Genomic DNA, 16334 nt, shown 5'->3' with positions numbered 1-16334 from the left:
TAAGTTGTATCAAGTTATTACATATTTTCATTAATTTCACGCTTACAAATAATCCCAAATAATTCACACTGCCTCCCACACTTCTTCCTCCCTCCTACACTGCATATTGCCATAGTAATCTGAGTACTGTATAATATAAGTGAATAATATTAGTAAAAATGTAAGGAAAATACCTCCCCAAGCCTCGAGTGTGCAGCATGCCGCTTGTAATAAAAAACATCCTTAAGTTTATTTCATATATCTTTTTATTAGTTTCATTTGCTATGCTGCTATATTCATATTTTTTTTTTGCGTGTTAAAAAAAAATTAATTTTGTACCGGTATATACATGACTGCAAGACTGACTGGAAGTACTGTGAGAGCACTGGGAGGGAGGATTTAAATGCCATGCAGCACTTTAAATGAGGCAAGTTGCCATCTTTACTAGTATTTCTTGTTTTCTTAGGTCATTTTGGGGTGTTTGAGCCATAAAACAAAATTTTGATATTTCCCGACCAGGGAGGGTACCATGTATGTATAATAATGTGACCTTTTATGGGTTAAGCAGTATTATATCAGAAAACACTAATAATAACAGTAAACCCAGTGAAATATGGCAGGGAGGGAGGAGAGTTACAAGAGCAGTGAACAGCACATGTGGTGGCGACAGAACACATACTGAGTATATGTAAACAAACCCCACAAGCCAAGCGGCGCGAGGCGTGTTCGGTACGGAATTTAATGGAATCACACTCGCTTTAGTGAAATAGTTCGGTAAATCGTGCGAACGTAACGGAAAGGTCGATTTAGTGGAAATTTCAATTTAACGAACAGGGGTGGCTCAAATTAGTTCGTTAAATCGAGAAAATATTGTACTTCATGGTAAAATTCTTGCCTCATACACTTCAAACTAACTTAATTTAGCCAAATTATGTTTTCATGGGATTATATAAATTTAATGATGCTAACAAATTACTAACAATTACTGTACTTCAAATTACAGCAGAATTTATCCCCAGCCTCACCTGTCATGGTGGTTTATTGAGTGACAAACATGCGGGTGAGTGTTGCCGTAAAATGACATGTCGTCCTTGGCTCCCACCTATTTAGTTTGTATCAACGGTGATCCCTTAACAGTACTGTACTACACTATTAAAAGAATAACAATGTGTATTTAAATGCTTCCCTTTAAGATCAAGGGCTAAGATCTTTCTATAAGTGACTGGACTTGTCACAGTAAATAACATTTGGTAAAATAAATCTCTTAATATTTGTACAATATTAACAAAAACTCAGTAATAAATCAGAATAATAATAAAAGAAACACTGCAAATTCTTGTCTTTTCATGGTGTTCAAAACTACCATAGGTCAAGTGTCATTGAGAACCTCTCACTCTTAACTGCCAATTATCATGCAGTCAACTCCCTAAGATGAACTTCTTCACCAGTTTACTATAACACAAATATATGAATCAATAATAATGGAAGTGAACTTTCTCAACACCAGATTAAGGTCATACAAATCGTTCCACTAAAGAGTTTAAGAAAAACCCTTCATTTAAATTGTAATTACAGTTACTGTTACATATTGTGATTTATATTAACAAATAATAAACTGGTTGGTCTTGTTTGTCCCTAAGTGCTATCATCTTACTCTTTTCACATTAACTGGATCATTATGTTTTAGGTCACATAAAAGAGTGGTTGGTCAGAATTTCAGACAGCATTAATAAACTGTACATCACACAGTCCTGACAGCAGGATATGGTAACTAAAATATATGAAGAGTAATTAAAAAAAATACTTCTCCATCAAAGACACAAGTACTACACCATCACAAGGTACAGTGCACTTTATCAATTACACTTGATATTGGTAATGCAGGGATGAGGTGATCTACTTGTGCTAAAATCCAACACTAATGCTTTTCTAGCATTATTTAAATTGGTAAAATAAAATAAAACACATTAACCACTTCAAATAACTTTAAAAAAATAACATCCGTACACAAGAGTAGGATGGCAGGTAGGTAACCTGATAATGGTGAACAGATTACTAGATGAGTGAGAGACACCCTCTAGGTGCAGTAGAGTGGAACATATTAGAATTATAGCCTGGACAAGGACCCCCAACAGCACTGGCCCACAGGTTAGTAATAATCGTCTTGATCCCACTGAATCATCTTAAAAATACTTGTCACGTGCAAGTAGAAATATATACCGCACTCTACTCTGTGATCCACCATTAGGGAGTAAACCAGAGTCCTTAGCACACTTTTTGTCTTAACTACAAACAAGGCTAAATGTATGGACGACTGGGCCCAGATTCTCAAAGATTTGTACATTTAATTTATCCAGTAGAATATATAGGAGGGGAAGGGTGTAAATGATGTGAGTATGGCACTGAAACTCTCTACTCTACCCTACCCAGACATTTTCTCCACTACCCCAGCTATGAGGGGAGTGGGGGGTGGAGAAACGTGTGAATCTTCGAGAATCCAGACTCGGGTCCATGGCTCGAGACAACGTCATCTCAAACGAGAGTGACCCCCAGAGCCACTAGGACTGGGCGAGGACAGGGAATGGGTCACTCATACCCAGGTAAGAGTAGTACTTCCCAGAGTAGTAAACAAGACGATACATACCTGGGTGCTGCAGAAGCTCATCATTGAATAGGAGCTGTAAGAGAAGAAAATATACAAAACATCTGTATTATTTAACTATAAATAGAAATGTGAAGAAGAAAAATTATCAATGCAATAAATAAATTCTGTTGTGTTTTTTGAAATCCCTCAGTGACAAGGTATCTACAGTAATATCCCCATTCGCAAGAAACCCTCAAACCCGGAACTCTCCGATAGCCGGAATTTAAATTTGCTCGGAAAAGCATTCCCAAAGCTGGAATAAAAAAAAAAATCCGACTTTGGGAACAAATTTTCCGAGGTCGAAATTCGAGAGCATTTTATGAAAATGTCTTGAATAAAGATGAAAGCTCAAGTATTTTGGGGAGGGACCAGACCTGACTCAATGTCAGGTGGAGATAGGGTGGGGGATTAGTGGTCTCATATTACTGACTTTCTGATGGAATGTCAGGTCACCCTTTCTTGGGGAGGGATTAATGAGTCTCATGACCTGAAGATGTCTTGAATAAACACAAAACCCAAAGTATTTTAGAGAGATTGTGATAAGTATAAGTGAGAAAGCAGAAGGTGTGGGTGATTAGAGAGATGGAGTGGAAAGGAGTGGTAACATGCACCAGTGTTGCCAAGCGATAAGCTCCTCAACACTGATCTTTTAATTCACCTCCATGCAGTCACACAACAAGACCCTCACTGGATGATTCTTGTCTTAATTCTTGTGTGTGTGTGTGTGTGTGTGTGTGTGTGTGTTTTTTTTAGCTTGCCAAGCACATTGTAGGATTTGAAGAAGTTGATGAAGAGTTTGTTCAGGAGTCAGGTGGTGAGGTGACATGCCATGACATTTACACAGCACACACATTAACAGCCCTACTAAACCATTGTCTTATAAAATTTTACATTATAATTTCTATTTTAAAATTAATTGATACATAATAGCTCAACAGGACTACTTCTGTACTTAGACAACTGATCAATGAATAAACCAGGGCATATGGAGACTTATTATACATGAGTGATGTCACAAATGTTTGAAACTGCAACCACATAAATTATCACAACCTGTTTTATCCCTAAGCACTGTATGTGTTAACCTACCCACCTCCCCCCAGCCGGAGGAGAAGGGTCTATTAATGCACAAGTCATAAAGGCAAGCATAAACTCTGCATGCTTCCCAGATGGGCGCTGTAAACGCTTCTGCGCTTCACCTTGCACAGGATGTAAGGGGGTGCCCAATAAACTAGCCCCCTCGGGGGCACTCTAAAAAAAAAATCTATTGAGGGTAAAAGTGACCGCGACCCCCCCCTCCCCCCCCCCAAACAATTAATTCACTGTGTGTGTCTGTGTGGTTGTGTCTGTCTGTGGAGTGTGTGTGTGTGTGTGTGTGTGTGTACATAAGATAAATGACACTGTTTTCACGAGTGCATACGTACATATGTTGGCCTCCCGTACAGTCTCACTTTTTTCTCTCCCAATTCATTGATCACTTCTATTGTACATACATTACATAATATTAATTAAAAGATACATACAGTATTTTTTACATTAATTTTACTAATGTACATCTACAACCATCGTTAGTCAAGGCTTTAATGTACACAAAATTAATACAATAAGAATAAGCTCTAATACCCTCTCATTTCATCCAAAATACTATTGGACAATTGCTTTGGAAAAATCCCTAAATGGCAACTGGAAGCTGACGGGAATCAGTCCTGTCCATATGGTTGGAGATACCGACTGCACCCCTTCCCTCACCAAGAGATCACTACACATACGTGTATAGTTCCTGAAATGCACTACAGGAGGATTTAAATAAACTGCAGGAGTGGTCAGAAAAATGGCAAATGAAATTCAACATCAGTAAGTGCAGCGTACTTAATATTGGAAGAACAAATACTGTCAATGTATACAGCCTTAACAACATCAACCTAGAGAAGTCGACTTGTGAAAGAGACTTAGAGGTATTTGTAAGCCCGGACTTACGGCCTAGAAAACAGTGTGCTAATATTCGAAATAAGGCAAACAGAGTACTGTATTAGGTTTTATATCTAGAAGTGTAAGTAATAAGAGTGCGTAGGTCATATTGCAACTATATCTTGCGCTAGTCAGGCCGCACCTCGATTATGCTGTTCAGTTCTGGTGCCCTTATTATAGAATGGATATCAATTCACTGGAGTCGGTGCAGCAAAGAATGACGAAAATGATTCCGAGACTTAGAAACCTTCCATATCAAGATAGATTAAAGAAACTAAACTTGCATTCCCTAGAAAGACGAAGAGTGCGGGGAGATATGATAGAAGTATTTAAGTGGGTGAAAGGAATCAATAAAGAAGATATAGATAAAGTTCTCATAATATCCGAGCAGGATAAGACTGGTAGCAACGGATTTAAGTTGGATAAGTTTAGGTTTAGGAGGGAGATAGGAAGGAACTGGTTCACAAATAGGGTGGTAGATGAGTGGAACAAGCTTAGCAACTTTGTAGTAAGTGCTGGAATGCTGGAAAGTTTTAAAAGGAGGCTAGATAGATTCATAGCTGATAGAGTGGTAGTAACTCTCGACAGGAGCTGCCATGCACAGGCCAACAGGCCTACTGCAGACTCCTTATTTACTTATATTCTAAACAAGTCAACTTGTGGCATGATGGATGACTCATTAATGAGTAATACGGTATAAAATCAAGAGAATTTCAGGGATTTTTTAAAAATATATGTATGTAAGCAGTATTTATGAAAAGAATACAAATAAAAATAATGATGGACCATCCAACTTTTTGCAATTCATAAATCTATTACTTCTAATTTCCATTCATTTTCATTAATGTATTTTATAAATTTTGAGAAAGGGCCCTAGTAGCTATTAATACCAATACAGCGATACACACACCTCCAACATTTATTATTATTGTATATATTCTCGTATGATCAGCCACTTATGGTGTATGTATGTTTGTTTTATCATTGATAATATAAAATATTAAATACTGTATGTACTATAACATGTATAGAAAAATGACGTAATATTGCTCCCGAGTCCCGGGTCCTCTGTAGGTGGGTGGCAGGAGGCTGAGACGCTCGAGGTAATTCAGGTAGTTGGCTCGCGCGCAATGATTGGCTATTGCTGTCATGTGACCTCATGGGACATCTGTAATTGGCTGATGCAACTTGTATATAACCCCCCCCCCCCGACTAGCCTCCGTGCTATTCTTTGTCACCAGTCCCCCTACAAGGTTCATCTGTTGCTCGCTCCTGTCCAGTTTGTTGGGCAGTACTGTACAATTTCTGTACATAGGACAAAATCAACCTACAACACAGCGTTTAAGCTGTGTTAAGGCATCAACAGAACCAAAATGAACCTTAATACAGTACAGCAAGTTGTCCACTTGTCCTCCCTCTACCACCATCACCTCCCCCAGTCTACACACCCAAATCTAGTTTTGTACAGTATCTTAATACTGTACTGTATAATTCATATTCTATTCCTATAATTCATGAGTCGGTAATTTATGAGGATGTTCGTTATACAAAATATATATTGTTTTCTTTCATTTAAAATTAAGTAAGGACCCATATTCTGGAATGGGGTGGTAATATAGACAATATTTACCTAGATTTTGCCAAGGCTTTCGACAGTGTACCCCACGAAAGGCTGAAAATCAAACTGGAAGGGTACGGAATTCGGGGAAATGTCCTAGCGTGGACAGAAGACTTTCTACATGACCGCAAGCAGTGTGTGGTGATTAATGGCACGAAATCGTCATCTGTACCTGTCACAAGTGGGGTACCACAGGGCAGTGTATTGGGCCCGCTGTTGTTTGTTTGTTTCATAAATGACATGCCTGACGTCGTACACTCCTCCATACAAATGTTTGCCAATGACGCCAAATTATTTCGGGAAATTAAGAACCAAGCGGACTGTGAAGAACTGCAGAAGGACCTCTGTGGGCTCCAGGAATGGTCGAAGAAATGGCTGCTGAGATTCAATGTCACGAAGTGTAAGAGGCTGCACCTGGGGCGTACCAACGGTAAGGAGGCGTATCATATGTCCCAACAGGATGAACAAACTGCACTAGTTGAGACTGTATGAGAGAAGGACCTAGGTGTGTATGTTGACAATGAGCTGAAGTTCTCGGGCCATTGCGAGAAGAAGGTAAATCAGGCAAATAAATTATTGGGTCTTATAAGAAGGTCGTTCAGATATCTAGACGGTCCGTCCCTCGTAACGATCTTCAGGAGTGAAGTGCTTCCCCATCTGGAGTACTGTCACCCCATCTGGTCCCCAAGATATGCTAGGGACTGTCAGTTGGTGGAAAATGTTCAAAGGAGGGCCACCAGACTGGTGCCTGCACTTCGGCACCTCAGCTACCCTGAGAGATTGGAGCGCCTGAACTTGCCTAGCTTATACTACAGATGGGCAAGGGGGGACCTAGTTCAGGTGTATAAGCATCTCAGGAGGCACTATTCAGTTGAGCGTCCTTACTTGGAGCTGGCGGACGCTCGCCCCACAAGGGGTCACAGCTCAAGATTGAAGAAGCTGCAAGTCCAAAAAACTGTGAGGGCAAACTTTTTCGGAGTGAGGGTTGTAAACTCTTGGAACAATCTACCATAGAGTATTGTGATGGCACAGAGTGTGAGCTCTTTCAAGACAAGACTTGACCAACACTGGAGCAGGTTCAGATACATTCAGGAGCCGGTGCCCAGTATTTGCCAACAGTGCGTGACAGAGACGTGACCGATCACCCGGGCAGCTAACAAACCGATCAGTGGCGAAGAGGATAAAAGTAAGGAGTAATGAAGGAGGGAGGGAGGGGAAAAACTGACCGCACACCCTCCAAAAGGTTCCTCGTCATCTCCTCAGGCCTGCCATTACCATTGTAAAAAGTTTTACTTCGTGTTTTATTTACTAATAAAGATATGTTTACTGTAATAATCTGCGCTTATTAATACCTGTATCCTTCATATATAATACAGTACAATACGTTTTATAATGTATCGGTACTGTAATGATTAAAAAAAAAAATTGGCAAAGGCTAAGCTTACCTGCCACCTACCCTCCTCCCAGTAGAGAAGTCTGGGTGAAAATATTGCCTTATTATTCGACTTGTCATGTAATTTTGATGTCACATTAATAATTATACATTGTATTTTTTCTAACGTGTTTAATATTTTATATCAACCAGGCTGATCATACGAGAATATATAACAATAAATGTTAGAGTGTGTGTTGGTGTGTGTATCGCCTCCCCCTGCCTCCCTGCCAGCACCTTGCCTCCCCCTGCCTCCCTGCCAGCACCTTGCCTCCCCCTGCCTCCCTGCCAGCACCTTGCCTCCCCACCTGCCAGCACTTGCCTCCCCTGCCTCCTGCCAGCACCTTGCCTCCCACTTGCCAGCACCTTGCCTCCCTGCCAGCCTTGCCTCCCCCTGCCAGCACCTTGCCTCCCTGCCAGCACCTTGCCTCCCCTGCCTCCCACCTGCCAGCACCTTGCCTTCCCCCCTGCCTCCCACCTGCCAGCACCTTGCCTCCCCCTGCCTCCCACCTGCCAGCACCTTGCCTCCCTGCCAGCACCTTGCCTCCCCCTGCCTCCCACCTGCCAGCACCTTGCCTCCCTGCCAGCACCCTGCCTCCCTCCGACTCACAGTGTCTCACACTAAAGACTGTACAGTATGTATGATGTGGTGTTGGGATATTATTTAATGAATAATAAACAATATTGTATTGTTAATGACAGTACAGTAGTTTGATTAATAGTAGTGACAATTGTAGTACGCTACTATTCTTCAAACGACTGTCATTGACGATGCAATATTGTTTATTGTTAATTAATACCACATCACACCCAGACACCACCATATTATATGACAAATTTATGCGTGGTTAACTAGGTGGAGGTGAATTAAAAGATCAGCTCTTGAGGAGCTTGGCAACACTGGTGCCTGTTATCACTTCTTTCCACTCCATCTCTCTAATCACCCACAGCTTTCACCTTTCTCACTCCACATTTTAAAATCTTATGTAACGTAATGTTGAAGGGATACAATGTGATAAATGAAAGTATAAAAAATACTGTATTTTAGCTTTCATGTTTATTCAAGACATTTTCAGATCCTGAGACCTACTAATCACCCACCCAACAGTGGGTGACCTGATACTGTATCAGGTCAGTAATATGAGACCACCAATACCCCACCCTACCTCTACCTGACATTGTGTCAGGTCAGGTCAGTTACATGAGATCCACTAATCCCCCACAGCTCCAAGGGAGTGGAAAATACGTCCTTGCTGTAACACACAGCTTCATTCACGACCATGTGATATAGATTTTTAGTTTAGACTCTTGGAAAACTCCCCAGCACACAGAAACATTAAGAGGATGTGGGCTAGTGTATGTCTGTGCAAGATATAGCTTAGACACTCGGAAAGTTTTTCCATTAACCGGAAATATTTCCGGGGATGAGGGGTTTTTCCAGGTTTGAGAAAGTCGTCTGGTTACCCAGAAATCTCTCATCCCCAGAAGTGCTCTGCACCAATTGTTCCGGCTAACGGGGATATCACTGTATACATATCTAATAAGTAGCTTATCATGTACAGTAACTTATTTCCTACAATAATAAAGTTAACACACCACTGCACATTCACCTGTGTTACTGGGATGATTGCAGCAACACATAAATCTCAGGACATGTCAACTGTTAATAGCAGACATCTCCAAGGTACACTACACACCGTAAAACATTACTAAATACTTTGGTTAATGTTAAGGCTGACTCATATATCAAACAGTATGTGTCACAGTCTTATAAGATATAGTGCACCATTTCTATCTATCAATTATTTTCTGTTCCCATGTCGTTAGGGAGGAACAGATGCTCTAAGCCACTACAAGTTTTAAGGATTGCCAGAATACTCAATGCTGCTCTTTACAGCCATGATGTCGAATAGGATTGTCCTCTACCAAAGCATATCACCCCCCCCTCCTCACACACATATCTTCCAGGACCTTGACAGTTCTAGTGTTGGGAGCCAAAAGTGACTGACACACAACTCTACTTTCTGTCACCCAAACATTCTAACTGCAGCAACACATAAACCACTGTACAGTACTTGATGCCACACACTCTCCTATCATTTAAGTAATCTGTAGCTTCCAGGATGTCTGTCCCACTCACTCCTAGTGCATCCTTCAATCTTCTTCTTGGTCTTCCCTTCTCCCTCCTACCATCCACCTCTGATTATATCTACATCCCATTCTCTCCAGGGATGGGGTACACTGTATGTATTAGAATGCATTCAAATACAGGATAGCATTAAAAAAATTTCTTATTTGCATTCAAATATATTGCCATGTCAAATTAAAGTACAAGTACATGTACCTGTATTTGCATTTTTATTCATATTCTATGGAAAAGTATTGATATTCACATAACAATGTGAAAAATACCCAATACTGTACTGTACAGCAGTGTTCTAATAACAGCCATCGGCTAAATTTATTAATACTTGACTGCTGAGATTTTATCCCTGGACGACATATTTGGACTAGTGAGAAGAGGGAGAGAAGGAGGGATGTACCTGCTGCCCTCATCACTGTTGCTTTCACATAATTATATTTCCACTTAACTTGACCTACAAACTGTTGGTAAAAGTGTGATCTACAACCCATCATTGTACAGCAGTTTCATCTACCATTTGTGTTTGTAGAGGTCTGACAGTTCTCATGTAGTACAGCGAAATGAAAAAATTACAGATTTTTAACAAATAGTTTTCACTACATTAAAAAAAAAAATATCCTGCTGCTATTAAATGTTGATATCCAAGTGAGTTTAAAGAAGGTCCATGCACCCACCTCCCACATCACTGTGTTGACTGGTTTGATTTGTGTAAGATGTCCCCACCAGACGGTATACCTCCTGTTGCTCAAGTAATACTTAACCACTTTGGGGTTTGGATGAAATACACTACATCACATCTTTACTTTCATTTGAATTATTTCTCGGAGAATTGGTAAAAACAGCCCCAAAACATTTAAGAGTGGAGGTCTGTGGTCGTCAACCCCCAGATATGAGGACGGTATGGTACTTTGATTGATTGATATTACTAAGTGATTGTGAATAAAATACCAGAAAGTAAAGTGTGCAATTGTACATTTTAGCAGATCTGTGCACATGAAATTTGAAAGGACAGACAGACATAAGCACAGCTGTATGAATGCCTTTGTACTAAACATTCACATTTGGTTAAATTTTCAGAAAACGAAAATTAAAATCTACACAAAATATCTAACAAGTCATGAACACACCTCACACAGCACTCACTAATGTACACCCATCCTGAGACAGCCCAATCTAATCAGCGGTAAAGCTGCAGTTACGAGACTTATTCCTTGGGGCTAATAGCAACACAGCCTAGTGAGATTAAGTGGCAGGTTAAGATTTCAGTGTCTTCACCTTACCTGCCGCTGACGGACGTTTCCTTTCTCTACATGCCGCCATGTATGTCCGCCTTGCTATGTAATGGAAACGTAAATAAACAAAACACTTTGATCAACAAGACCTTCCTTCATGTAGACCGATATTGATCCCTGACTCCTATCATCACCTTATACAACACAGATCAGCAAGGTGCAGGAGTCAAGTTATAAAGAACTGAACTTCCTACCCACTAATAATGTGTACTAAGACCATCCAACACTAAAACACCATATTTAAGGTTTAACATTAAAAAATGACTAAACTATTCGTATAATCACATATCATTGACTCACAGTTTTAAAAATATACCAGTTAAAGAGTAAAATGCATTAGGTAAGACAAATCTGATCAAAATAATACCGATACACTAGGCAACAAATTTTAAAAAAAATCCGTAACATGGTTGAGAGCAGCTTCCTTTTGGTAACCTTGAGGAGCTGATTTCAAATTTGGCAATCAAAATTCTCTGGCACATTTAGTTTATTTGTTTTACAAAATATTAAATCTTACAAATAAAAAACTGAAAATACAATTTTTCCTGTTATTCCTGTTACCCTTTTCCACGTCATTATACTAAAAATCAATTCAGAAAGAAAACAATCATAAAAAGACACAACAAGTATTAAATTAGCCACTGTATGGGCATTTTTTATTTTATTTCATCCTTTTATGTGTTGCATTGTCCTCCTGATTGTAAAAACCAGCATTAATATCACCGTTAGCCGGAATCCCCCAAACCCGGAACTCTCTGATAGCCGGAATTGAAATTTTCTCAGGAAATCGTTCCCAAAGCCGGAATTTTAAAAAAAATTTCGGCTTTGGGAAAGCTTTTCCGAGGGGCACATTTTCCAGAAAATTCTGAGACCCGGAGTTTTTTCGGGGTTGAGAGATGAAAATCAGGTGCATTTTCTGTAAATTCCTAGAAAAGTTTTCCGTTACCCTGAAAATTACGGGGATAAGGGATATTTTTCAGGGTTCGAGAGATGATGTAATGGGAATCTCTCATTCCCGGAAGTGCTCTGCACCAATTGTTCCGGCTAACAGGGATATCACTGTAGTCCCCCATCATGGCAGGATCCCATCTACCCTGGTACCTTTCCTCCATAGGTCTAATATCCTGATGAAATCGCTCTCCCTGTTCATCACTAACCGCCCCCAGATTCTCAGGAAAAAAGTCCAAGTGCGAGTGTAGGATGTAGACTTTCAGGGACATCCTGCATCCTAAGTTGTTGTAGTTTTATAAGAATTCCTCTACAAGTTGGCAATAGTTTTCTTCCTCCTTGTGTCCAAGAAACCCCTTGACTACAGATGTGAAGTATTTCCATGCAGCTAGCTCATTTTCATTGTTTGTTTTCAAAGTCGTTATCACGAAGTAACTTTCTTATCTGTGGGCCAACAAAGATACCCTCTTTGACTTTAGCATCACTGAGCTGTGAGAATTTTCCCCTCAAGTACACGAACCCATCACCTTGTTTGTCCATAGCCTTCACACAATTCTTCATTAGTCTCAGCTTGATGTGTAAAGGAGGTACAGGAGTACATCGTTTGGGTCTACCAAGGGAGTATATTTAACGTTGCTTATTCCTGGAACAAACTCTTCTCTCTTTGGCCAGTCCTTTGTGTGGTTGTGTTTTTCTGTTGCTCTGCTGTCCCATAAACACAAAAAACAGCAATATTTCGTAAACCCTCCTTGAAGGCCGAGTAGAAGGGCTATACCCTTCAAATCGCTGCAGACCTGGCATCTATATTCATTGTATTTAATAGCGGTCAATATTTTCTCCATACTATCATACGTTTCCTTCAAACCTACAGAATGTGCTTCTGGTTCCCATTATACAACACTACTGCTTTCAAACTAAACTTGGAGGAATCTATAAAAGCCGCCATTCCTTTGGGTCATGTTTTTCTCCCAACTCTGACATCAGTCCATCTACATCAGTACACACACAGAGGGAATCCTGCAGACTGTACAATGAAGATAATGTAATATTTCTTTTTCTAAAAACAGAAATTCTTGTCTGTTTCGCTAGCAAGTTCCATTCCTGCAGTCTTGATGCTAAAAGTTCCGCCTGCTGTCTTGACAGACGGAGATCACGTACAAGATCATTAAGTTCACTTTGTTCAATAAGATGTGGTTCATTGGAAGTCTGGTCAATGACAGGAGGACCATGGGAAGATTCTGGGATTTCTTTCTCAATTTCCTGATCCGAAGTTGAGAGCTCTTCCAAATTAGTCGGTGGTGTAGGCATGGGGAGGCCTTCTCCTTGAGGGACGGGCCTTACTGCCGAAGATACATTTGGAGGCTCAATTTGGTGAATTAACACAGCATCGGCGTTGTATTCTCTCCATTCTCCTGTTCAGTATTGCTAACCATACATTTAATATATCCCTACCAACACATTACGTATCTTATATTCCTACACTACATATATCATAAAAATGTTACGTGACTGACATATTTTATTGCCATATTTGAAAGCAGCGCCCCAAAATTAATAAAGTGCAGGATATCTGATCTATGTTACTGAACCCTTGTCAACTAGTGTTATAATTAATATTCCACAGACAAATTTGTTAAAATACAGTATCTAAATCCTGCAAAAACATAATTGAAAATGGTTGTTAATATTTCACCAACAAACACTGGAAAATAAATAATGCTGTGAAAATAAAATGGAATGTTTTTTTTAGTAGTACAGTAGGTCCTCGCTTAACGTTGTTTCGATACTACGTCGCTAAACTATAAGAGACCAAAAATTTGTTTAAGGTCCCGGGACGGTGATTCGGTGCAACGTCGTTTACGTCGTCATGGGCTACTTTTTATGGCGCATCACTCTCTCCCTTAGGACAAATGTTTCATTTATCTTTTTCACAATATGTATTTAGGATGGTGTGTGCATGTAAATGAGTAATAATTAATGAGAAAGTTACTATATCTACCAAAAAATAAGTTAAAAAACATGTACAGTACTTAAATATATTTAAGGGACTAAAAAAATTTCTCTTGTGCAAAATATATGACGTCTATACAGTATATTCATATTATTTGCTGTCTTACAAATTTATATTCTGCTAACTTTAGTCTGTGCCATTTTATATGATAAAAACTGCAAGCCTAAACAGCCTTCAATCTTGTCGGAAGTGTGGAGGTGATGTATTGTGACAGCTGGCCAGCCAAGGTTACCTAGTGTTATTTATTTATCTGTCATGTAAAGGAGTTTTAAGTTTTTCTCTTATAAATGTCAGTGAATGTGACTTTATAGTAATGCATACAAGCACCTCACCAGGCATCACACAAGGAGCTTTGAATTTATGTGTATGTAATGTATTTCATGGGGTAAAGGAAGGCTCACGAACGAAACTCCAGTATTTTATCTATTTCTTATGGGGAAAATTGATCCGCTTAACGTCGTTTCGTATAACGTCGCGTTTTCGGGAATGCAACCCTGACGTTAAGTGAGAACTTACTGTACTGTATACTGTATCGATCATGAGATATCCTTTTCAATAGACAATAGGAGGCACCTTAGGTTAAACCGAGGTAAACGGGACTCACCTGAAAAGTCCGCTGTGTGGTATTGCCAACAGGAGGCTGAGGAATGTAGGTGTAGGTGATGTACTGATGCATTGATGTGAAGTCCACCTGAGGAACAGTGCGGCATAATTAACCCACACAAATTTATCCATCATTTCATCACTTGTTCGGATGGTTGGTCTGTTTAACATTATGCCACAGAATGCAAAATAAATCAGTCGTCAAATACTGTACATCTTGTAAACAAAACTGATCCCTCTAAGGTTTTGTCAGCTCCAATGATAAAGTTCTACACAATCATATCATAGAAGGTGGTGTAAGGGAGAGCCCCACCACTAGGAGCAAGGAAAGAGCTAGATATCCCCACTTCCACACAAAATATGGAGGCATCTAGAAATTACACATACAAGGGGTAATTTTTCACTGTACTGTACTCAAATTCATGTTGAATGCTTCGGTATGTTTAATGAATTTGAGTAATGGCATGTACAAACTGGACAATTTTGTAATTAAGAAGATTTGTAACCAGGTGAGAAGGTTGGGTCACTTTACCCTCTGACCTGACTACCGACCGTTGCCGTGCTATTTAAAGATTAGTAGGGTCATTACCTAATACCTGACCATTGTGGACCTGGTCTCACCCTCCTCTGTATATATACACCTTGTTTTGTATTTCTCTTTAGTCTGTACTCACCCCTAAAGATGTGAATTACACGAAAGCGCTTGGGAACTTCGTGTTTTCTTCTTTCCTTGTGGTTATCAGCATATACCTAGATCACGCGTACCTACAGTGATTTACTTGCGCATATATATATATATATATATATATATATATATATATATATATATATATATATATATATATATATATATATATATATATATATATATATATATATATATATATATATATATATATATATATATATATATATATATATATATATATATATATATATATATATATATATATATATATATATATATATATATATATATATATATATATATATATATATATATATATATATATATATATATATATATATATATATAATGAGCCTTAATATTATACTTTCATGACAGAAAATTAAGTACAGTATTGGCACCTTATAGAGAGCGATATAATCCCAGGGTGAGGTAACAACATCAGAATCAAGAGTAAACTTCACAGGACCTCCCTCTCCCACTACCCAAGTTCCCACAGGCTGGAAGTGCACACAACGCTCTTCATGGTCAGCAAACACCTGTGGACAAGAGGGAGAAAATATAAATAGTGTACATGCAAATCAATAATCACTTAAAACATATACAGTAATACCATATAGACAGATGACTCTAACTACTAGTAAGATGTACCTATCACAAACAGGTACATTACAAATAAAAGTATACAGGTAAAACACATAATTACCGGGTATGTCATTGTAAACTAACCACTTACAGCCCTTCTAAAATGCAACAAAGAACTAAATGACCTGAACCTACTGTACATTAAGGTAGAGTCTTGGTCATCAGCAACAATCAAGTTCTGACAATACATTTCTTATGTCTGGCATCAAGTCTTCATCCCTTCATTGTGAGATAAATAATAATAAAAACAATATTCAATATAATTATGAACTGAAAGGATATGAGTGAAAAAGCTTTGTGAAATAAAAAAACCTTACTGTTGGTTCAATTTGTCAGGAGGAACAACTAATTACCACACGGTAT

General features: G+C 39.0%; 1 protein-coding gene across 4 annotated transcripts in view; it reads right to left on the bottom strand.

Moving 5' to 3' along the window:
* Nucleotides 1-1949: 1949 nt before the first annotated feature.
* The window catches only part of LOC121861213 (phosphatidylinositol 4,5-bisphosphate 5-phosphatase A-like), a 31933-nt gene continuing 17548 nt past the window's right edge, over nt 1950-16334 (bottom strand). For 3 of the 4 annotated variants that reach the window (XM_042358842.1, XM_042358843.1, XM_042358841.1), the window contains exons 8-10: nt 15728-15865; nt 14640-14726; nt 1950-2657 (exon numbers count right to left, since the gene is read on the bottom strand). In XM_042358842.1, the coding sequence (XP_042214776.1) occupies nt 2538-2657; nt 14640-14726; nt 15728-15865 (345 nt within the window). In that variant the 3' untranslated portion in view covers nt 1950-2537. Of the gene's footprint in view, nt 2658-10851; nt 11119-14639; nt 14727-15727; nt 15866-16334 lie in introns of those variants that run through there. The other variant, XM_042358844.1, reaches the window with a different exon arrangement.

This window comes from Homarus americanus, unplaced genomic scaffold, assembly GCF_018991925.1.
Source record: "Homarus americanus isolate GMGI-L3 unplaced genomic scaffold, GMGI_Hamer_2.0 scaffold21314, whole genome shotgun sequence".
NCBI classification, from domain to species: Eukaryota; Metazoa; Arthropoda; class Malacostraca; order Decapoda; family Nephropidae; genus Homarus; species Homarus americanus.
This window is presented reverse-complemented; position numbering and strand designations above follow the sequence as displayed.